Source organism: Onychostoma macrolepis, chromosome 12 (genome assembly GCF_012432095.1).
Source record: "Onychostoma macrolepis isolate SWU-2019 chromosome 12, ASM1243209v1, whole genome shotgun sequence".
NCBI lineage: Eukaryota > Metazoa > Chordata > Actinopteri > Cypriniformes > Cyprinidae > Onychostoma > Onychostoma macrolepis.
Window position 1 is genome coordinate 9408667 of NC_081166.1, and position 25361 is coordinate 9434027.

The following is a 25361-nucleotide window of genomic DNA, read 5'->3' on the forward strand; positions in this document are numbered from 1 at the left end:
TGGTAGTTTAAAATCACAAATCACACACCTTTGCACAACTATAACAATTGTGGTGTTTGCAAAGCAATTTCTAATAAGGCAAAACAGCCATTTCCTTGATTGTCTATCACACAATGTCACAAGCTGCGATTCATTTAGAGCCGGCACTCTTTGAGGTCCCATGATCAAAGGATGACCCAATACAGAGCCTATTCATTAGGACGGCCTCTCCACCTTATCCGGTGTGCCAACACTGCTTCATGTTTTAATACTGAATTTCTATGCTGCTGGTTTTTCCTCATTACAAGTGCTATTATGAGGTATCTTTGCTTTGGAATCCAATTACTACACATGACATTAATTCCGGCATAATTACCTGTGAGGTGCAAGCAGGGCACATTGAGGTGAAGTCGAATGAACGGGTGGCGAATAAGGGCTCGTGTCTAATAGGACAATCATTTGGACTAAATCTCATTATTGAATTAATGGAAGACGCTTGTTTTCAATCAGGCAAGAACAACAGGGTACGTGCTTTAATTCAATTAGATGTGCTTATGGGTGAAAAGATCCTCCTCTCAGGAGAGGCTGCAGTAGTGTGGATTCGCTGAATCAAAGGACTTGTTTGAAGGAAGTTGCACGGTTTTAACGGCACTCGGAGAATCCTTAAATCAAACAGTGAAAAAGTGTTTTTCCATTCACTTTTCACAGAAGGGAAAGGCGATGTGCACATAGCCGCATCATTCTGTCAGAGATGTGGGGAGGATGGGAACACGGCAGACCGTTTCCATAAAACCAGCTGAGCAATCAATAGATCTCCAGCAGTAAAAGTACGTTCTGCTTGAATCTGCTTGAAAGTTTTGGGCATTTATGAAAGTTCAAACTGATATGATGATGATGGATAGTGGAAGAGCAGGTTCTGGCTGATCAAAATGGGAATGTGTCTGTTTCATGCAATGGTTAAAAAGACAGATCTGACCCCCAAAGTATCAGCGTCAGATCAGAAATGCTGCCAATCAGCAGTGATGCACAATAAACGGTGACTACGATGTGAGGAAAAACACCTGTCTGTCTGTTTAGGCTGTGTTATGACAGGCTGACATTTTCCTCATTTCAGAGATATGTGGGAAAAGAAGGGTTTATTCTGTTTTTTAACCTTTTTTGAAATTGACTGCTCAATTTCATTTCTTAAGGCCTGAGAGATGTTTAAAACAAGATTTTAAAATAAAACAAAGCTTTCCTTTGCACCGAATCGAAAAATATCACACAGCCGAGGTCAACATTTTATTGTCTGGTCACTGAAAAAAATGGGGGGAAAAAGAAAAATCATGATGTAATAAATATTTCATATTTTATGTAATTTAGTCAAGTTTAATATATTTTGCCAAACGAATAAAAAGATGACTCCCGATGGACTCGAGATGCTAGTAAGCACGATTTACAATCCAAATAAATCTTGTAAACTGACCAGTTGCAAATACTTTAAATGAAATTAAAAAGAGAAATGTAAGAGGAAGAACAGAAAGGCTTGAGCACGACTTACAGGGTTCCAGTACTCAAAGACTACATTTTTTGAATACAGAGTATTCAAAAAGAACAAAACATATTTTAGAGCTAGGCATGTCAATATCAGCTATATTTATTTCATTAATTTCCATGTTTTCAAAGCTTGAAAAAAAACATAAAACTCCCTCATACTGCCTTATAGCTCTCATCACTAGTCTTGCTCTGTAAAATCCACAAAGCGCTCACAAGATGGTGAGAAACTGATATCACTGAAAAATATCCTCTACCAACTTGTAACAATTAGTCGAAGCTGAGAAAAACTATCTGTAAAAAGTTAGCATTGTGCATTCTCTTTGACCAGGCTTTCCTTAAAGCCTCTAGCATCTCTCCTGTTGGTCCCTGCTCGCTTCCTGCTCCCAAAACCAAACAGTAGGACATTAAAAAGGCTTTTAGACAAACATACCCAAACTGAAGGCCTGCAGATAGACCCCATTAGGCCAGTGGAGCAGCCAGCTGGAAAAAAGAAAACCTCAGTTGGCCTTGCGAGACCTTCTGAGTGTGGTGAACTAGTGAGCTCAGTGGCAAGCACTAAAAGTGACATATAGTGGCCTTTCTATTTGCACTTGGCTAAATGACAGCAGAGAGTATTTTACACTGCATTGCGTGTTTCTCCGAATGAATCCAGACATTTGTAACCATAATTTAGAGACTGACCATCTAAAAGGCATTTCAGATGGAGCTGTTTTCCAACAGCACATATATCTTACACTAAACAGACACTGTTATCAGTAAAAGTTCTACTATTTCCCTAGAATTTACAACTGTGCTACCATTCAAAAGTTTGGGGAGTGTAAGATTTTTAAATGTTTTTGAAATAAGTTTCTTATGCTCTCTTATGACGGCAAAGCTGAATTTCAGCAGCCATTACTTCAGATGATCCTTCAGAAATCATTCTAAAATGCTGATTTGGTAAGCAAGAAACATTTCTTATTACTATCTTTGACGAAGAACAGTTTAAAAGAACAGAATCTATTTGAAATAGTTTAATCATGAAACACTTAATTACACAAAAAGTCTTGCCAGACTGACATCACAGTGACCCACACACTGCGTCTCCAAAGATCCATCAAATACATCTATTGAGTTGAATTGCATCGCACCAAAAGTGTTACAGAGATCACTTGATCGAGAGAGCATGATTGTTTTGGTGTGAATCCAAGAGCGACTGCAGCTTAATGATCGTTGATACACAAACTGGACAAAGGGTGAAAACACGCCAGGTTCTCATCATTAACATCACTGTGAAATTGGTTCTATCCTTTTGTTGTTGATTTGATAGAGATGTAAGCGTTTCACATAAGAAAAATAAATAAATAAAAACAATATTAGCTTGCAATCAACTGTGGAGAGGCGGGTTTAAAGGGATAGTTTCCCCCAAAATGAAAATTGTCATAATTTATTAACCCTCCATGTATTCTTAAACTTGTATTAGGTTCTTTGTTTTGTTGAACACCAAAGAAGATATTTTGAAGAATGTTGGTAACCAAACTGTGGTGGACTAAATGATTGGAAAAATTGGCACAGGTCACCAGAGAGAAGTCTGTTGATTTGACATTTTGAAACAACATAAGTGAAACATACATGGATGAATTGTTCATAATAACATAGATAACATGCATTTAGAAAAGATATGGTGAACTTCATGCCGATTTTTAAAACCATTTAGTAAGATTACTTTACAATAATTTTTTTTATTATTATTAAATATTTTAGAATTAAAATTACATTCTGACATATTAAAAGTAAATCAATTCAATTCAATTTTTAAATTAAAATGACAAAATTACATGCTTCAGCCAACTATAATGTGACTATAGAGAAATTGCATTCTTAAAAAAAAAAAAAAAAAACGATAAGCAGCCAGACCGTCACTTCAGAAGATAGATAATTGTTATATCCATAGCTATCTAATATACTATTCAGGTTCAGGTGAAGTGTGCACATAACACATATCTTAAGTCCATGCACACTTGCACACAGGCTGTGAACTGAGACATGTCAAGCTGTGGGAGTCCTGGGAACAAAGGGGCAGGGAATAAAAGAGCCAACACACTTCAAACAGCACATCCCTTTCTGCATGACCTGTACACACCAGAGAGCAAAGACAGAGTGAGAATGTGAGTGAAAGATGGGAGGAAGGGTCACAGAGAGAAAAGCATGTGAAAACTGCCGACGGGAGTTGAGGTTTTCTCTTGAGCATTGTCTTGTAAAATTCACGGGGAATTGATTGTGAATTTGGTGCTTGTGTTCTGAGTGGGCACAGGGTGTGAAAATGCTCTTATTTCTCCCATTCCCTTTGACACTGTCGCTTGATTTGCACCATAAATCCCCTCAGATGGGTCAATAACCTATAACGTTAATGTCAGTGTCCTGCCATTAGTTTTACAGTCTGTGTGTCCCCTCTGTATCTTAATGACCCATGGCTGGCAGAGCAACAGCTGTACCTGGCTCTGTACTAAACTCAACACCCCCCATGAGCGCTTTCCTGATTCGTCCCTCACCCCGAGATGTCCAGAAGTGTCATGCCACTCAAACTGAAGAGAAACGTACCCCTTTAGATGCTTCAGCTCTGTGGATTTTCAATGCAATATAAAAAAGAAAAAAGAAAAAAACTATTAAATCTATTAAAGTTAAAGGGACAATTCATCTAAAAATAATAAAAAAGTCATTATTTACTTTCTTAAAATACCAGTGAAAAGTTTTTTAAATGTTTTTGAAAGAAGAATGTTTTTCTCTTATGCTCACCAAGGCTGCATTTATTTAATCAAACATACAAGTAAAAACAGTAATATTTACATTATCCTTCAGAAAGGTTTGAAACCATTTTTGTGGAAACAATTTTTTTTTTTTTTTTTTTTATTTCAGGATTATTTGTTGAGTGGAAATTTCAAAAGAACAGCATTTATTTGAAATACAAATATTTTGTAACATTATAAATGCCTTCAATGCCAGTTTAATGTGTCCTTGCTGAATAAAAGTATACATTTCTTTATTTTTTTCTTTTCTTCTTCTTTATTTAATCTCACTTATCCCAAACATTTAAATGGTTGTGCATCATGGTTTCCACAAACGTATTAAGCAGCAAAAACTATTTTCAACACTGCTAAAAAGAAATGTTTCTTGAGCATCATATCAGAATGATTTCATAAGAATCACGTGACACTGAAAACTGGCATAATGGATGCTGTAAAGTCATTGTGAAAGTTTATTTTCACAATAATAGAAGACTTCTTTCAAAAACATAAAAATATCTTAATTATTTCAAACATTTGATCAGTAGTGTACTTTCTTTTGAACACAAAAGAATATATTTTGGAGAATCTTTCACTCACCCCCCCCCATACAATGAAAGTCAATGGGGTCCAAAAACAACAATGGATGCCACTGACATTCCTTGAATGAACAAAACTAATTTTTCAAAAGAAAATATGACATTTTCCAAAATATCTTCTTTTGTGTTGCACAGAAGAACAAACGCCATATACCGAAGCTTTAGAAATGACATAGTGTGAGTAAATGATGACAGAATGAACTATTCCTTTTAGTTTCACTATTTTTGTAGGTAAAAAAGAGATCAGATTCTGTTATTAAACAAACTACACTCTCATTAAACTTCTTCCGCTCACATTTACTAGAGGATATGCCCTCGGAAGACGCGACGGCCAACATCCCCCCTAATAAGTCAGCTGTCGTCGCGTGCTGATTCGGGAACTCTTTGAGTAATTATGCTCATTGTTTTATGTTCATTTCACGGTCAGCCTCTCTCTCTCAGTGGCCGGAGGATGCAGAAGCCCTCCGCGTGACCCGGCTCCTCCGTTCCTGGCCTGACCACAGCGCTATCGATCCCTAGATCCGAAGCTTAGCACGCTGCGTCTGAAGCCGGCGGGATCTGCAGGGGGCCACTGATCTCCCGCACTTCACCTCTCATTCCCACAGACCATTAGAAAGGTGCCAGGCATTAAACTGTGAAGGGGATAATGCCTTAAACTCACACCTTCAGAAAGAAAAAGAACGGAAGAAGTCGAAAGAGAGAGGAAGATAATGGAGCGTCCCTGTAATGACCTTTTTCTTGGGAAACCCTGTGTAAACACAGCTAATGTAATAGCAAAGGGTGATAAGCTTGAGCCACCATGTCCTCTTTCTGTTTCTCCTTCTCTTTCTCTCTACTATCTGCAGAACAGCATGATTCTCTTTGGCGCGCGAATCCCTTTTGTAGTCAGGGGAGAAATCCCTCTCCTGCTCTGCTGTTTAATGGTCTTATCTGCAGCGAGGAGAAGATTAGGCCGTGACGGGCGTGTAAGAGCCAGCATGAGGCGATGGGATTACACATGACGGAGGGAGGAGCTGGGAGGAGCCGCAGGGACCCCTGTGCCGGTAGTGAGGCCCCCAGGGGCTCGTTGATGTGGCTAGGAAGTTGTACCTGACCATTGCAATGCATATCTTACCACGATGCTACTGCTTTACACATTCAATGACAGGTAAAAGAGAAACTAGAGAGAACTGTGGCAAGGCCAGAAAGCACCATGTACGTGGACCTATATTCTGTGTGTATTCTCATTGGGAATTTTACCACCTTTTTTAGTCTATAAGAGACAGTTTAGCTACAAAGTTTAATGTGTAACTAAAATAGATCTTTGATGAAAAAATATATACATTTAAAAAATATATTGCTCTAAATTAATGCATTACCGTGTGTTTTTTAGTATTATTTATATACTATTATAGTATTTATTTTTCACTAACTTTAACTTTAGTCATTTTATTATTTGTTTGAAGTTTTTTAACTTTTGTAAATCTTTTATTTCAGTTTTAGTCATTTTAGTACTTCAACTTGAACTTAAACTTAAGTTTTTCATCTAATTTTTTAATATTTTGTTCCCTTAATTGAGATAAAGCTGAAATAAAATGAATAGCTTTAGTTTTAGTTAACAATAACAACACTTGTACATCAAATTAAAATTAAATTCATTTAAATTAATAAAAGTTCAATTTAAAATTAAAATCATTTTAAAAAGTATTCATTCATTTTAGCAAAAAGAACATTTTAAATATACTTTGTAGTCACATTTAAAGGGTTAATTCTTTAAAAACTTTCAGGACTATTGTTAACAAGGCAAATAATAAAGTTAAATGCAAAATACACTTCTGATAAACAACTGTCCCTCTGTGACTCCCATTTATTGCATAGTGATGGAAACTTCCGCAAAAACGCTGCAAAAACACATTTTAATTGACCACGATCATATCAAAGTTTTCCTATTTGACATTTTCAAACTATATACACAATGTAAATATCACTGTACGCAAGTGACTGATGAATATTTGTGTGCAAATTTCTTTTTATTTTCTAACTATATATCAGTACGTTATATTCCAGCAGTTTGATTTGGGAGGACCAGTGTCACCCTGGCCCATATATGGTCTTGCCCCTGGGTGAAAAAAAGCAAGAAAGAAAGGATGGTAGGAAAGTGAGATGAAGAAAGTGATGGAGTGAGGGAAGGATGAGGCGAGAGCGGATTGCATTGGATGCTGAGTTGTTGGCAACTGAGGTGACAATATTGCACTCGACTTATAAACACAAACAGCCAAGGGGTCAACAATAATGACTTTACAGAAACCAAGACTTGCTCGGCATGCATTTGTAAATGTCACGGCTGAAAATAGCTGCTCTATGGAAAAAAGAAAAGGAAAGAACAAAGGATTAACAAAAAAAAAAAAAAAAAAAATTTGTGCTACTGTAGGTCACTCTGTTACGGCTACTGTCTCGGCTCCTACACTATAGACTGAATAAGACTTTCTGGCTGTCAGACAGCAGCTGGATGAAATGAACACACGATACATGTTACAGGACCCACAGTATGCAACTAGAGAACACAGATCAATTAAAGTGGTGACAAATTAGCGCAAGCATTTCATTTAGCAACATGACACCGTCGGCAGCCGCTCTCCACTCCGAATTACATGGCTGATTGACGCTGCTTCCGAAAGCCACCCCGCTTGAATACGCAACACTCTGAAGGCAAGCATGGATTTTGCATGGATAAAACTTTTTGGATCTACAAAAACATGTATAAACTGGATATTTTGTTTAACTAAAGCACATTTTTGTATGCTTGTACTAGGTTTAGCATTTGAAAACATGGAATCAGAGGAGAACCGTGACCATTCGAAAACTGACAACCAATTACTTTTGGCAGGAAAATGTTTGTGGTTTACTTGATGGGCTAAAATCACAGCATGTATGCCCACGCTAAAGATGTAAAAATATCAGTACTTTGTTACCAATTATTTTATTAAAATAAAATAAAATAAAATAAAATACAAACAGTAAACAGAAGTTGTTAAATATATATATATATATATATATATGATTAATATTATTATATTATATTAATATAATTTTTTTAAAGGATAACACAAGCTAAACAGTATATACTGTGGTATCATGACCACCCATACAGAAAACAAACAAGTTGGTGATGTGAAACACACAATCCTGTAGCAATAGCACAGATCATTAAAAGTAAATGGCAAAGGTTGTTTTAGGCTAGGTCTGGCTTGGGGGGCATAAAAACAGGCCAATGTGCAGTTTCAAATCAGGCATAAGCTCTATGCTCTTCCATCTCTACACATGCTCGCAGAAAAACAAGTCCCTCGCTCTGAGCTCTCAATTATTTATTATTGAACAGACAGAGCAGCACTTCTCCCACGTCTTCCTCTGCTTTTTTCATTTCCATGCCACTGTAATATTATCATTAAATCCGTAATTGTTCAGCAAATTCACAGTCATGTCCTTACTGAAAGTGTGAGAAAAACTTGTCCACGCGCATTCACACCCTCTCATCGAGTCTGAGCTCAGAATTTGGAATAATATTTCTGGAAGCACACACACAAAGCAGCAAACACACACGAAGAGCTATCTGTCATCAGAAATAAGCGTCAGTCTGCCTGTGTGAGCTAATCAGTTACAGGATGTCTGACAGGGGTAAATTTTATCTCTCTTCTCGCCCGGGCCATCAGAAAGTGAGCTCAGATTAGATTAAGCACATCTGCGAGTTTGATTCTGAGAGAACGGGCCCCTGTGGCCCCTGTGACACAGCCTGCACCGTCTGCGTGAGGGCGCGTGGCAGCCACGGAGGCCCTCTGCCCCGCGCTGGGCCGGATGAGACTGGAGTGATGAAGGGGAATGATTAATGGGCAGTCGGCGCTATCAAAGAGCACAGCTAGCTCAAAAGATGAGAGATTGCTTTCTGACGATCATTAAATCCTGGTTGCCACATCTACGAGCGCGCACTTTTCATCTGGCCCCTGACGGGGAGTGAGGCAGAGAGAACGGGACGCTGGACGGGAAGCAGGTTTATGGTGGAGCAAGGTTTCTATAAGCTAAAAGCCCACTTTCAGCACAGTTTGACACTGCCATTGTCGTCGTATTGTTCTTTCATCCCCTCACCTCCTCATTATTTTTAAGAGGCGCAAGTAAGAGGCCGTTCAGAATGAGGGTGTTGTGTTTGGAAGATATCGGAGTTGTTTTAACTGGACACAAGATGCTAAAAAAATAATGAGACGATGAAATGATCAATGACATCATTCTAGCATGAAAAGAAAATATTTAAAACAACTGCAATGGACTTAAAGACTCCAAAAGAGCCCTGCAGAATCAGGGTGTTAGGTTTTTGAAAAGTTCAAGTTATTTTTACTGGACACAGCATCTCATGGTACAAGATGCTGAAAAAACAACGAGACGCGTCAAAATGAGCAATGATGTCAGTCTAACTAAATATATATATATATACTGTATTATAAACAACTGTTTAATAATTCAAATAATTAAATACATTTTGTACTATTTCATGCAGCATCTCATGGTACAAGATGCTAACAAACAAACAAAAAAACAATTGTTAAAAAAAGAGACACCTTGAAATGATCAATGATTTTAGACTGGCACATTTATACAGAAAAGCTATTTTAAAAAGAGAGGTGGACACAAAAATGGCCCCCACGATGGCCAAAAAAAGACTCAATAAGTGCCATTACATTTTTAAAGGAATAGTCCACCAAAAATTTCAATTTTGTCATTATTTACTCACATTAATGTCATTCCAAACCTGAATGACTTTCTTTCATTTGTCAAACACAAAAGAACACATTCTGATAAAATGTTTTTGTTTGTCCTTACAAATAAACTCAATGTGTCCAATGTTGTTTTGGACCCCACTGGCTTTCATTATCTGAACAAAACCAGTTCTTCCAAATGTCTTCTTTTGCATTCTTCATAACAATGAAGGTCATACAGGATCACCATGAGAGCAAGTAAATGATAATTTTTTTCGGATTAACTATTTCTTTAGAAATTGAACTTTTTACATGGAATAAGATACAAAAAGCAATGAAACCTATAAGAATGGTCACAGTTGTCTATACATAGAAAATCCAGTAGATTGTCACGAAAAAGGCCCCTACGACTCTTTCCTCACTGAAAATGCGGCAAAAATGTACACAAGTTAAGTTTAAGTGACATTCGCAACAAAGAAGTGCTGTGAAGGTCTATCAAACTACTTCAAAACATATAAAAGGGGAAAGGTACCTAGATACCAAAGCATTTAAACTCCTCTATAGGGACTTAATAAAACAGCGGTAAACGTACATCCACTTTTCGCTGTGTGAGTTTGAACACTCCCCATCAGTGAGCTGAGAAATTGCCAGAGCTATGCAGAATCAGGTCATATGATCCTCTGTCCTCAAAAAGAGCATCAATACTATCCATTCTGAACAGCCACGGCTGAATACTCATCTCCTCCAGGACCAGCACTGCGGAACAAGGCCCTTTGGAGTGGAGGAAAATTAAACACTGCTCCGACTGAAAGCAAATAATGCAAAGCAGTAACCGACCGAGTGAAAATCTGTGTGTGCATTTAGGAGGGAGCGATAAACTTAGGGGAAGTGTAAGAAAAAGACAGAACGAGATAAAGGAGGAGGCAAGCTTATCGCATGCTACAAGCACACCGTCTTATCCCAGCAGGTCCAGGGTTGAGAAACACTGGCATAAAGGCCAACCTGATGGACGGCAGAGGCGTTACTCACCCAAAAGTACATCATCATTTCGGCCAGGGACAGGTGGGCACTCACAGATGGAAAACGGGCGAGGGGTGGGTGCAGAGCTGGCTGTGTGGGTTGGATTCTTGGTGCTTGAAAGTCCTTTGCTCTTCCCAGATCAGTCCAGAAAGAAAATAAAACAAGTTGAAGCAACAACTGTTGACACTCTATCCGTTCAAAAAAAAGAAGAAAAATCCGAAAAAGAAAAAAACGATCTAGATGACAAGAAAAACAGGAAAAGGCAAAGGCGCTGGTGTCTCCACTCTTCAGTTTCCTTTCAATTTCCTGCTTCTTCCTACAACCACATAAGTGGCTTTCTTCACGTCACTCTGCACGTCTTCTGCCCCGTGTCGTTCTGTTCAGGGTCTTATTGGCGAGTGGGAGAGTTCTAGAGCAGGCACTCCAGGAGGTGTTTGGCAGCTGTTCCCAGCATTCCTTCAGTGAGGCTGTGTTCCTCCGCAGGGAGAGGAGTCCATTGACACTTCAGGCACTGACACAGCCACGGAGCAGCTCAGCATCCGAGTGCAGAGGGGAGGGGAGGGGAAGAGAGGAGCGTCTGCTCTCCTGGCTGCTGCTGCTGATGCTGCGGCGGCTGCCGAGGGAAGCCGGCTAGTGGTGGGGATTGAGAAGACCGTAGGAGCAGTTCTTTCCCCTCGCTCGGTCTCGACGCTCAGCTGATGTTCATGAAAAGTCGTGCAACGTGACGACGAGGCAACAAAGACCCACCGGAGGGGGCAAACGGGGGTAAAGGCGTAAGTAAACTAGGTAGGGCGAGTCGGCTTGCAATGTGATGCCTTTTGCTCTTACTTGTGTCCGTCTTTCCTTTCTTTCTTTGTTTTCTCACCAATCTTTTTCTCAGTGATAGTGAGGGAGTGGAGGCTGGGGTTTCTGTGGGAGAGGGGCTTGCAGGATTCCGGCTGTGCTTTCAGCCAATCAGGAGTCGGAGTGCGCCGGTGGAGAGCAGGGGGAATCGCTTGACAGGTTGCGTGCCATGAGAACAGGGCTGCTCTTTTTGGTTGCTTTTTTTCTGGTGCGTGTGAGAGCGCAAGACTTGTTTGTGTGTGTATGTGTGTGTGGTTTGAGCGACTAAGTGCATGCGTACACAGCCATGCGCCTTTCAGGAGGGTTGATGGGGGGGGGGGGGTTACGCTGCCGTTTAACATCTCAGCTGTCTCAGCAATTTCAAACCCACACTGCCAACAGGCAGCTACAGCGTTCTTAAATATTAACCTCTAAATATTAACGTTCATATGTGAATTTGATAGAACGCTAATTTGATTATAACAAAGCATTTCTGGAGGGACGCCGTCTGAGACAGCTCATATTCTTCATTGTGCTTTGAAACATTTTATCTGTGCAGTAAATCAGTGCAAGAGTTCTGATAAGATCAGGGGTATTAGATCATTATAAATAAGTTTTTTATTTTATTATATACAGTTATGCTCATAAATGTACATACCTCCCCTCTGTACAATTGACATAACCCTTGCAAAATCTAAATCATTTAAAAAAAAATACTACATATGAGATCATTACTTTTTTTTAGTACTGCCCTTAAGAAGCTGCATTAATGATAAAGAAGTATAATCCACAAGAATAAAATATTAATGCAATTTACACACACACACACACACACACACTCATGCACACGCGCACACACACACACACAATCATGTAAAAAAGATACCCTTGGCAATATTACAATATTAAGAATAAAAGTGTGAAAGTTTTAAACAGGATAATTCATGTAACTTCAGTTATTTTTTTGTCTTGTTGAATATATGTAAATATCTGTTAAGTTAAATAGTTTAATAAGGACCGAATTTAATGAAAGAAAATTGCAATTTTTATGATCCCTTTTATTTTTTCTGCAAGGAATATGTAAACTTCTGAGCAGGACTATAATCTAAAAACATGTGAACCTCAATCAGTTTCTTTTTCTTACTGAGTTTCACAGTGAAGCAATAAAAAAATCTCAAGTTGCATTAAAGTGAAACTGTCTTATCAAATCCTGAAGTCTATTTCAAGTCAGTATCATAAATAAGTCAAAAAAGAGGGGCCTGTGAGATGACTGATCTTTACTGTTCACTGTTTTTAACAATATGAAGAGAGTTGAAGAAAAATGGCTGAAAGAGAAAAATAATTTAGGAGCCTGAGCAGATTTGAGTATCACACAATCCTTTAAAAATGTCTTTAAATTAATGTCACTAGCAAATGCAAATAAAAACTAAACAATAAATATTTGTGCAAATATTTTTGCACAATATAGGGAGTCTAGGGCCAGTTGCACTTTTTGCACAGTTGATAATTATCAATGCAGGTTTATTTCTATATAGACACAAAGAACACGCAATTTTCAGCGTTATGGTTGAGTGAAAAAAAATAAAAAATAGAGTTCACTGCTTTCACAGTGCCTGTTATTAAATAAAAAAAAAAAAACATTTTTACAATGGAACAACTTTCCTTAAAAAGAAAAAAAAAAAGGATTTTTTTTTTAAATAAAAAATTATGTTATGTTGTTATGTTAAAATTATTAAATTAACATAGTTAATATTTGTTAACTAAATGTTTGAAATCAATATACACAACTAATTGGACTTCTGACTCTGAAAAATAGTTACTGAAAGTGAGCTGTGTGACAACTAGCCCCAGTCTCCCCTACTGTTGTTGTTCTTCTTGTAATATTCCTGTCCACTCGCTATTCTGTTGTCTCTCTGCTTCTCTTTCTCTCTCAAATCCAAAACACTCTTTCTCCGTCTCTCCATTCCTTCTCTGGCACTATCTGCACTGTTTTTCCCCAGCATGCTGAGGGTGCTGCTTGTTCGGGTTAAGCACTCGGAGGACGACTGGCCCTGGGGACGTCATTTTCCATTACAGAGACAAGAAACCTTTTCTCTCAGATGAAGAAGGAGGGAAAAAGTCAGAGCCCTGAATTGGTTATGCTCCTTGTCGTGTTCTCTTACTCCCCCGACTCGCGATTCGTTTAGTCAATATTTAATGCCGGTGTTGTGCAGTACAGTTGTCTGTTGGCCCGATCCATGGGTTTGATCTCCATGTCTTGCCTGATCTTTCTCCAGGCTTATGGGCTTGCGCCGAGATGTGACGCAGAGTCTAAAAATGTGGCATAATCTTGTTAACGCTTACACACTTCGCTCAGATGCAGTGCAAAGAAAGAAAAGGACATATAGATGGAAGAATAAAGAAAAAAGCCAGATGCATTACACGCATTTAGCACAACTGCTCACTTTATCCACACACAGTCACGCAAGCCTCACCCTGCCTGCAGCAACTAACACCCTCTACGCCCCACCTGAGTATAGATGTCAAGCGGCGTGAAGTGTAAAGGTGGTATTTTTCTTCTTTAAGCAGGGCAGATGGGCAAGGTTTGGTCTGAGCAGGACCAGGCTGAACCGGTGGCCAAGCCAGACTGTCTTAATTAGGAGCTGGCCGCTGCCAACGGCAGGTGAACACATCTGGGACGCCATATTGGCCGCAAGCGCAGCAGGTCTTGGAAATAGTGCAAGCCTCGGAATATTCGACTGGAGCAGAAACGAGCGATTCCCCTTTTTTTAACCCCCATACTACAACCCAAAAGTGAGCAGCAATACATCTACATGCCACACAGTGTCAAGCTTCCACGCTGCGCGAGCCTGCCAGATATTAAAAGTCTCTGTCTTTGGAGGTTTGCGTTCGTTTTGCGTGCTGCCAAGGCCCGAGCAGCCCCAGAGTGCTATCAATTACACACATTCTGCTGAAAAGCTGAAATTCAGCTCTGAGCGCAGTCTGACAGGATTCAGCAGTATGTGCACGTCCGTGCGACGGCTATTGGACGTTTGCTTTCCTTTGTCCCCTGTACCTGCCCTCCACCGCCTTTGTTTGGAAAGAAGACGACACAATCACAGCGTGTCGCACTTAAAGCACCTTATAATGAAGTCGAGTCCTCCCTTCTGTGCAGACACACAAACACACACACACTCTATCAGGCATGTTCGCCCCACTGAGCTATACCTTTCTCATCAGTGCTTTACCCAACGTCATCATTTCTGCCTCCATAAACTCAATGGAGCTGCATGCTCCTCTCCTTCTCTCTCAACGCACTCCCTTCCAATTACCGCGCCAGTTCATTTATTCATTAACCCGGCAAGGAAAATCGAGGGAGACCTAATTCAAAAACAACCGCCCTCCATTTCTCTCCATCTGGTGGGGAGGCTCGATCCTCCAAACACGTTCAAGCGACTTAATCTGGTTAAGGTGCAGTTTAGCGTCTGCAGCAGAGTTTGGTGGGGGGATTGAGGAACGGATCGCCGTGCCAGTCCATTTTCATTAAAAGCACATTCCAGTGACCAAACTGGTACAGGAAGTGACATACATGGAAGTATGGACTAATCAAAAAACAAGCGGATAAAAGGAAAGGCGCCGTTGCGCTTGATTACAGAGGCATTGACTAATTTACTTAATTTGTCAAAAAGGAATGCGGTTTGGAACTGAGGTAGAACTCATTTATAGTGATTTGAGTACTAGCATGCTAGTGCACTTAAACACTAAACGTGCTTTGCCTATTTGAAGCATTGTATTTCCAAATGCCATTAGTAGAATTTCCTATCTCCAAAAGTGGAGAATAAAATTAAAGTTTGGAAAAAGTAAAAGTTGGGAAACATAATTACTTTGAGCCTTCCGGCTATGGCAACCAACATTCAATCTAAATTAAGTAAATATTGTAAAGCCAAATTAGGCATTGGACTATAAATGATTGACTACCTAAATGCATTCAACAAAAAAAAAAAAGAAATCTTTTCGACTTGAGCTGCAAAAAGCCAGTGGAATTTAGAATGTTTTTTCTTTCAGGAATGTCACTCATGGTGTTCTAAAATAGTCTTATTCACAAGCAGTAAAGACAAATGGGACTTTACTGTAATAAGCAGTCCATTTCCAGCTTAAAAACATCTTAAATTAGCCTAAGCTTATTTACTGGTCTTGCTGGACTAACTTTGCACTTTCTTAGCTGGTCAGGCTGGGAGATCAAATGGCTATCCTGCTAAACACCGCTTGGCCAGGCTGAAAGGTTAACTAGACCAGCTTGACAGACCAGCAAACCAGTTGGTTCCAAGCCATTTACTAACAACTATCTTGAGCTGTGACATGAAGGGAAGGTGGAAAGGTGCAAATATTTCATTTTACACTTTAAAGGGCCATCCAAAAAAATTTGAATTAGATATAATGAAATGCTCAGGATTTATATGCTGCAGCCACAATAGTACATTTAGTAATTATACATGGCTACTTATAAATGTCTCTCAAGGTTTTTGCCCACAGAATAGTGTATCAGCATCTACGAGTAAGGGCTAGAAGGGTCGTGATAACTAGCAAACCCCTGACCCCTTAGTAAGGACAAACTGAAGTTTTCAGCTGCGTCAAACACATAACAAAGTCAAGCAGAATTCCTTTTCATGTGTTTGTTGTGTGAAATGTGTGCGAGTTTGTTTTGCCATAAATTTAAGACAACCATAAAAAATAATGATCATGTTGATATATGGACAAATCTCAACATCCCGACCAGAATCAAATGATGCTACATTCTCCCAGTAGACAGCAGTTGAACTACATCCCAATTCTGCGGCTAAAGTTTTCGTCTGAAACACGTCTGCACGCTCAATTGGGAAAGCAGCGAAAAACAAGTTACCCTCAGAGATTTATACTTCTGATCCTCCAAATCCTTTTTTATCTTAATCGAGTATAAGGCAGTAAATTGCTCCAGCTCTGCCTCCTCCCTGTCTTTCCCTGCCTGTATGCTAATACTGTTTGACATATTTCGGAGGAAGACGGAGCATCAATATTTATCAATTCATAATAAGACAGAGGCACTGACATGCGCTAAGATTACAGTTTAATTAAAACTTGAGTAGCCAACTAATATTCAGTTCTTAAACTGACACATCATATGCCAATGCATTATCTACTCATTTAGATCTTGCATCATTGAGAAAGAAGGCAGACAGGGAAATCAGGAAGGAGAACATGACATGTGGCTGCAAGATCATCCCTATTACCTTTCTACTGCTGTTCTCTGCGTTTGGGCGTAGCTGTCAGAGCTGAAGCTAAAATAAACCTTGCCACACTGGTCTGTATAAAAAATGGATACCTCTGGTTCAAGTCATGCCCAGCCAAAACACAACTGATGCCAAATTCCACCCGCCAGCAAGAGATCCTGAGGTGGCAAAGGGAGCACAGAGGAAGTGCCAACCATGCCACCAATCTGGAAAACACAAAGAAGGCATCCACTTACCAGTCTTGTGACAAGGGGCACCCCGAAATGCCAGAAGTGATCGTTCAGCAGCCCACTGTACACTACGTTTCCAAAGAGAGCAATGCTTCCTGTTTTACACAACCCGTTTCCTGGTTTGGTTTCTGCAGAAGGAGAAAAAAAAATAGAAATATTTGGAACAGGTTAAACAGCAATATACAATGACTAAAAACAAATAATAATTATAATAATAGAAATGAAGATAGGAGAGAAGTAGAGCTAAATAAACAATTAAGGAAGAATGGAAAGAAAGAAGAAGATCGGAAAAAGGAAGGCAGGAGGGAAGGAAGAAGGAAAACAAAGGAAGTAAGAAAAGGAGGAGGAAAAAGTGAAAAAGAAAGAATTAAAAATGGAAAGCAAAAGTCAGAAGAATGGAAGGAGAAAAAAGGAAGGAAGGAAGGAAGGAAGGGAAAAAACAAACAAGAATAAGGATAGAAAAGGAGGGAGGATGGAAAAAACAGGAAGTACAACATACAAAATACATCAGTAATAAAGAAAGTAATAAAGAAGAAAAATGAAACAATATAGGAAGGAAGAAAGGAAGGAAGGAAAAACAAACAAAGAAAGGAAGAATGGACATGATACATGAAGGAAAAATTAAGGAAGGAAGGAAGGAAGGGAAAAAACAAAGTACAACATATAAAATACAACAGTAATAAAGGAAGTAATAATGGAAGAAAAAATAAAACAATATAGGAAGAAAGGAAGGAAAAACAAACAAAGAAAGGAAGAAAAAATACTGTAGGATAAGAAGGAAGGGACATGATACATGAAGGAAAAAAGGAAGGAAGGAAAAAAGGAAGGAAGAAAGGAAGGAAGGAGAAAAAAGAAGGAAATAAAAGCAAGTAAGAAATGAAGGAAACAATAATGTATGAAGGATGGAAGGAAAGAAAGAAGGAAAATAATGAAATGAAAAATGCAAAGAAAAAATAAGGATGGAAGGAGGGGGTAAAAGAAGAAAGGGAATGAGAAAGGAAAAAAGGAATTTTCTTTGATTCCACATGATTCCAAACGTAAGCGACACACAAATATTTCTCAGACAATCTGAATACGTCACATCCATAAACACCCATTCTGTCTGCTGTTTGGTGTGCATCAGTCTGTGTGAGAGTAGAAGAGCTTGGCATGTGGTCAACAGTGGGGTCAGCCCTGCTTACACAGCAAAGCAAACTAACAGCTGCATTCAACCTCCTTTGGGTAACACACACACACACACACACACACACACACAATGATCGGTACTCACAAAGACAAAAAGAAAACATGGCTCTGACATCACACCAACACACACACCATATCCCAGTAGTTCAGCTTCCAATCCCCATTCCCTCAGTCTGAGAGCGGACTCAGAGAAGCACGTGCGAAGATTGCGATGTGTATTAAATTATTCCCTATAAATGCCAAGTACAGCAAAAATCTGCATTATGCCTCAAAACAATAGTGAAGCGCATATTGTGGAGCGCACCACAGCAAGCCATGCATTCATTATTGAAAAACAAAAAGTAAAAAGGCCCATTAAAATGTCACTTGTGCTCTTTGTGGCTGCGGCGACACATGAGTTTTAGTATTATAAATGGGCCTTGCGTTATTGTTTATGGTGGCTGCTAGCCGCAGGCTACCCGGCGGTGACTGTAAAGTCCACGGATCACACACCACGAGCCTCCGATGCCGCTCCCTCCCTCTCTATACATCACCCCATGAATATTCATGCCACAGGGCCATGCTACAGCCAATCGATCACAACTATAACGCATTTATATCCATGATACATGTGGCTGATTTTTTTGGTGTCTAGGAATAAAAAGATATGGCCTAATTAGCAATAAAACAGCCGCTTCGCCGTAGATTTGGAGGCCGAACGGCACTCCTGCTCTTTTCGGAGGTGATGTAATTCAGACCGTGGCACGTTGCATCACAGGAACGTGTCGTAAGGTGAGACTCGAGGTGGGGAGGGATGGCTGTCATCGCGTTTGAGGCTTCCCTGCTGTCTGTTGGCACCAGTTGAAGCTCCTTTGGCATCCGTGGGCATGTTTCTCACCACGCCTCACCTGTGATTAATTATTGACGGCGAGATGAGGATGCGGTAAAGTAAAGCTGCACTGACATGCTACACTGCAGATACATTACAACAACCCCCCAGGCTGCTTCACTATCTCCTTGTCTCTTTTTCTTCCTTTCCCCTGGTTTTCCCTCTTGCGATTTGTCTTTAAAGCCCCCTTCTCACTCTCTCTCTCTCTGACAACCTTTCCTTACTCTCTATCTCACTCTGCCCTGCAGTTTGGCAAATTTGACAAGAGCTTTAAAAACTGAGCCAAATGTCAAAGTTGTCATAAACAGTGTGTGAGAGGGAGTATTTTTGGTTTGATAAGGAGGCAATAACAGTTTGATTTAAGGCAGAAAAGAGTGTCATCACATCTAAATCTGCCATCGGAATATCTCGGTCCAGGCTTTGTCAGCGCGTCGCTATGCACTCATGCAGATGAATGGAGGAGTTTAGGTTGAAACTGAGACTGCATTATCTCGCATTTCTCTGCAAGGATGACAATAAGTGCCGTAAACGATCCCTGCCTGATCTGTGGGGAAGCACCCAGCTTTGAATCTCAAGTGTGATGTGAGAGTGGAGGATTCTAGGGCCATGATAACATGATAATCAGAGAAGACACATAAATAGAAATCTACACTATAAAACAGCTCTATAAATGTGGAAATAAACTTGGCTAAGGCTTTAACTGAAAAACAAATGCTCATTATGAATTGCACAAAAAAATAAAATAAATTACTTTTCATCAGTGAAGCAACACATGCCCCACTGTTGAATATACGATCCAGCAGCAAGAGAATTCATATTTAATATAAGTTTGGAATCCGAACTGAATGTGAAGAGATAAAAAGGATGCATATTGCAAAATAATAGCAAGAAAATACACATTTGTTCTTTGTGTAATCTGATTCACAAACAAATTGATTTTTAATTTATCAAAAATACACCACGCAAATGGTGTAGTCCAATTCATGAACAAATAAGTCTTACAAAATTAAGTGATGAGTCCTTAAATTAATACTTCAAGTCAAGTGACTTGAAATGATTTGCTCAAATTGCTGATTTATTTGGGAGTGAAACACATGACCATCCTGTCGTATAAGAGCACTCACAATCTTGATGTATTTTTCTAAACATCAGCACAGCTGTGATTGTGTTTTTTTTTTTGTATAAGCAAAATGATTTCTAGATGTTGTAAATAAAACAAAGATTTGTAAAACATTTTACAAGAAAATAGTTTAATCTTCAATCTTTCTACTGTCACATTTTTACTTGCTTTGTAATTACAGTATTTGTAAAAATGTACTAGTGATTTCTGACTAAAAACACAGGTTTGCACAGGAAATTAAATTTAAAGCTTATTTTAATCTTGAGTTTTTTGGTTGTGTTGATCTGTTAAATCAACAGCACTGGAACTGCATAGTATGGGTCCTCTTGTTCATTTTGAAAAAATATATTTTAATGTACCAAATGAAAAGTTTCCATTTATAATTGACAGCAATAGCTGAAAGAGAAATGCTCATATAATGTAAGGAATTATTATTATTATTATTATTATATTAGGCAAGGCAAGGCAAGTTTATTTATATAGCACATTTCATACACAGTGGTAATTCAAAGTGCTTTACATAAAAGGAAGTGAAACAGTCATTAAAAAAATAAATAAATCACAACAATAAAAACAAGGAATAAAAAAAAAAAAAAAATCACAACAATAAAAACAAGGACATTATATAAAAATTGATTTTAAATGAATTTAAAACAGTTAAGAATAGAAAATGATTATACATAAAATTCAGTACAATTAGTTCGGACGTAGCACAGTGCTCATTTAATAAATGCACAGCTAAACAGATGAGTTTTGAGTCTGGATTTAAATGTGGCTAATGTTTTAGCACATATGATCTCTTCTGGAAGCTGGTTCCAACTGTGGGCGGCATAATAGCTAAAAGCGGACTCCCCTTGTTTTGTGTGAACCTTTGGTATTTCTAACTGACTCGATCCTAATGATCTGAGTGGTCTGTTAGGTTTATATTCAGTGAGCATATCTGCAATGTATTTAGGTCCTAGGCCATTGAGTGATTTATAAACAAGTAAAAGTACTTTAAAATCAATCCTAAATGTAACTGGAAGCCAGTGTAAGGACCTGAGGACTAGTGTGATATGCTCAGATTGTCTGGTTCTAGTCAGAATCCTGGCAGCAGCGTTCTGGATGAGCTGCAGCTGTCTAATTGTCTTCTTTGGAAGGCTGGTGAGGAGACCATTACAATAATCCACCCTGCTTGTGATAAAGGCATGAACAAGTTTCTCCAAGTCTTGACTGGAAACAAAACATCTAATTCTTGCAATGTTTTTGAGATGATAGTATGCTGATTTAGTTACTGCTTTGACATGACTACTAAAACTAAGGTCTGTCTCCAGAATCACCCCAAGATTTTTGACTTGATTTTTAGTTGTTTTACCCCTAGAGTCAAGGTATGCATTCACCTTGAGAACTTCATCTTTGTTTCCAAATGCAAAGAATTGGGCCTTGTGCGACTCTGCATGTCATGGACGTCCACTTAGACTTATGCTCTCCTATACTCACATACTCACTATACTGGACATCAGAACTATAGTAAAATATATGCAAAATAACAGAAAATGAATCAAATAGTGAAAATCCACCAACATTTTACAGACAGGATGTGTCCAAAAATCTATATATGTATTGTTTTAGAATTCGAAACAATGTTTTGCTTGAGAAGTGTGCTTGCAATATCTTTCTCTAACACATGACACTTGGCTTGATATTTTGCTGCGTAATGCACTGACATTCATAAATTTTAAATGTGGTCCAAGTGCCAAAATACGTTTAGGGGCCACTATATAGAAATAACTACTCACAACACTGCAAAATACATCAAAATCGTGCACTTGTTATTGCCAAGTGAGCAACAGGGATGACATAATGTCTGCCTTCTTCCGGCTGGAAGCTTCCTCCCACAAGCCCTGTGGCTCTGGCAGTGGCCATCCTGTCCTGGGCCTGTGCTTCCATTAGCCACACTGACCCGGATCTGTTCTGGCATCGCTCTGATACTAGACCGGTGGACTTGGCCCTTCCTCTCAGCGGGACAGCTCTGTCAGGACCTCTGTCCAACCCAAACACACCAGCCACACCAGCCTGTCCATATGGCAGTCCCACCTGCCTGTTTCTGGGCCAGAGCCTGATTCACAAGGGCTGGAGAAAAAGAAGTCCTCTTCTTCCAGAGCCCTCTCCAGGGCATCACAACGCCTCTCCAAACGATGTATTCATTACCCCTCCTGTACCCTGGGGATGCTCAAAAGCCTTGTTTCAGAGGGGGGAGTGTGGCTGTGTCTGTTTAAACACTGCTCCAGTCCTACTTAATCATGTGCAGTTGGAGGGGCAGTCCGTGCCGGCGCTCTGATTAATACAGCATGAAGCTGTGGCGGCAGACATAGCTGCAAGGGACGCAAGGCATTAATAACCGTATGCTGCCACTGTTTCTGCCGCTACCTCTGCCTTCCTGAAGTCTAGCGAGACCATGAGTACAAACACACACAAATACCAACTCATAAGGTGTCGTGGAGTCTGGACGCTGTAAACATCGTCATGGGAAAACACTGGCCCAGAGATCCATGTCTGGTAATTGCATTAGAGCACGAAAATGGATTTTTTTAATTCATGCAATTTGTCAATCAGCCTAATCATGACTAATCATTATCATTTGTGGTTCATAGGTTCACAATAGCGGAATATCAAGATAGTCATCATTGCTGTCATCATCATCACCAATACAGATGTATTTTTGTAAAATGGGGTCTTAAAATTGTGGCAAAAACAAAAACCGAAAAAAAGTGTAATGGAAACGAACTATACTGTAAATTGACTTCCATAGCCAATTTTTGTATTGTGATTTCATAGTTTTGTCTGGTAAAATATATATATATATATATATATATATATATATATTGATTAATATACATATGACAGTGGACTGAGGATAACAGTTATTGCAAAATTTTAAATATATTGTATATTCTAAAAATTAAAAATAATATTAATATATCAAAAAATAGAATTTAATTAAAATGCTAAAAATATACAATGAAAATGTAAACTGAAAACATCTTTTTCCCCCCTTCAATAACTATTGCTTTTATTAAAGAACATACTAAATCATAACTTCTTGAATCACAAAATGAATTGTAGTTAATTAATTTAGCTATTTCGACACATTTCCAGTTATATAGACAGACAGACAGACAGATATAGATAGATAGATAGATAGATAGATAGATAGATAGATAGATAGATAGATAGATAGATAGATAGATATACATTAACTGTAGGCCTATATTAAATATATGTCTTAAGTGTCGATTTTCCGAAATTGAGATTTATACATCATCTGAAAGCTTAATAAATAAGCTTTCCATTGATGTATGGGTTGTTAGGATCTGACAATATTTGGCCGAGATACAACTATTTGAAAATCTGGAGTCTGAGCAAAAAAATCTAAATATTGAGAAAATCGCCTTTAAAGTTGTCCAAATGAATTCTTAGCAATGCATATTACTAATCAAAAATGACGTTTTGATATATTTACAGTAGTAAATTTACAAAATATCTTCACAGAATATGATCTTTACTTAATATACTAATGATTTTTGTCATAAAAGAAAAATCTATAATTTTGACCCATACAGTGTATTTTTGGCTATTGCTACAAATATACCCCAGCGACTTAAGACTGGTTTTGTGGTCCAGGGTCACATATTTAAATATATTTATGTGCTCATTATTTAAAAAGGAATCCATGAAAAAACATGAAAAATCAAATGAATGTTCCACGGCAGAGAGCTAATACAACGCTGGTGGTCTGGATGTACATACATTGAGATTTTGACTTATCTGTATAAAACCCAGCAAAGGCAGGGGAGGAAATTTTTTCACTTGAGCGCGCTATTGACGAGAGTACTAAATAAATACAATGTCATCAGCCGAGCACTAAATATGCTGAGGTCTCCAACCTGAAATTAAAAATCAACCAGAAGGCAATATTGATGGAACAGGGAAGCGATAAAATCGGGCAAAATGAGCTTTTGAAACTTTCTCCCTGCCATAGTTGGGAGATGATTGTTTGTGGGGGGGTGCCGTTCTGCCGCATGATAAAAAATGACTTGCGTCCGCTGCTCGTTTCTTTGTTTCCGCCCTTTTGGTTTACGATTCTCCCATGTGCCGAGTTTCGCAATGGTATGGACCAGCATAATTTATTAAAATATGAGTAAATCAATGGTTGATGTCCTTATAGATTACTCTGAAATCATAAAAGAGCCTTGACAGGAAATGCAGAGTAATACAATTTAATTAAACTGCATATCCTCCCCCTGTGCAGCCGCCTGATTAAAGTGGCAGTCAAATAAAACAGCATTTAATTGGCATACAACACGAAAGCTGTTTGCATGTTTATTTAACATTGCGGCGTATTAATAAAAAATTAGAACCCTAATTGGCCTAACTTGTGCAGGCAGGAGCAAGCTCCTGGCTCCACTTCCCCCTACAGTTTAATGGACTGTGACTGAAAAATAATCCCAGGCTAGTTTAATATTTCTGCAGTCATACTTGATGAAAATCCCTGCTCCCATTGGCCAAGAGCCACACATTAAAAAGCAATCATGGATACCTGGGCCTGCTGGTGAGAATCCCCAGTGGAATGGACCACTTGGAGCGGCCTGGCAGAGAGAACCGTCCCGGCAGGGGGAGGGCGAGGATCATTAGCGTTTTGCATATCTCCAGTGTGCCATTCCGCAGGTTCGTCCCCAGCCAGCTTCTCCCCCCCCAACACTTCAGAGCCCCATGTCATCCCACTGGCATGCTACCAGAGACAGCTGGAAAGCCCCCTCCCGTATGCTCTCTCTCGGTCTCTCTCTCAGATTTGTGTGCACGGACCACCAAAATGAGTGCTGCTTTGATCGGTGACCAAACATCTCAAATGAGCAGAGCAAGCATCTAGCCCAATGAGACCCTCGCTGTCCCTGCTACTGCATTTTTAGTTTTTATTTTGGAATTACAACAACAGCCTGGATATAGTTTAGCAAAAGGAAGCAAAAGGAAAAAAATGTTTACATAAAATAAATCAATAAATAAATGATTAAAAAAAGTATTTAAATATATTAAAAACCATAGCTATATATAGACCTTTTATATATTTATAAGAAATGCAAAATGATTTAAATACACTATATAGAATTATATTTTAATGACTGAATTTGTATATAAGGTGATTATAATTGAATAAAACTACCTGGTCTCATGGCATAAACGTACCTGGGTGCACTTTTTAGCGAGACGCAAAATATGTACCAATAAGTACATAC

At 38.9% G+C, this 25361-nt stretch overlaps 1 protein-coding gene across 16 annotated transcripts in view; it reads right to left on the reverse strand.

The window, feature by feature from the left end:
* rbfox3a (RNA binding fox-1 homolog 3a) overlaps positions 1–25361 on the reverse strand; it is a 450519-nt gene that overhangs the window by 122102 nt on the left and 303056 nt on the right. For all 16 annotated transcript variants that reach the window (XM_058792708.1, XM_058792719.1, XM_058792718.1 and 13 more), the window contains one exon: positions 16922–17043. In XM_058792708.1, coding sequence (XP_058648691.1) covers positions 16922–17043 — 122 coding nt within the window. The remainder of the gene's footprint in view (positions 1–16921; positions 17044–25361) is intronic.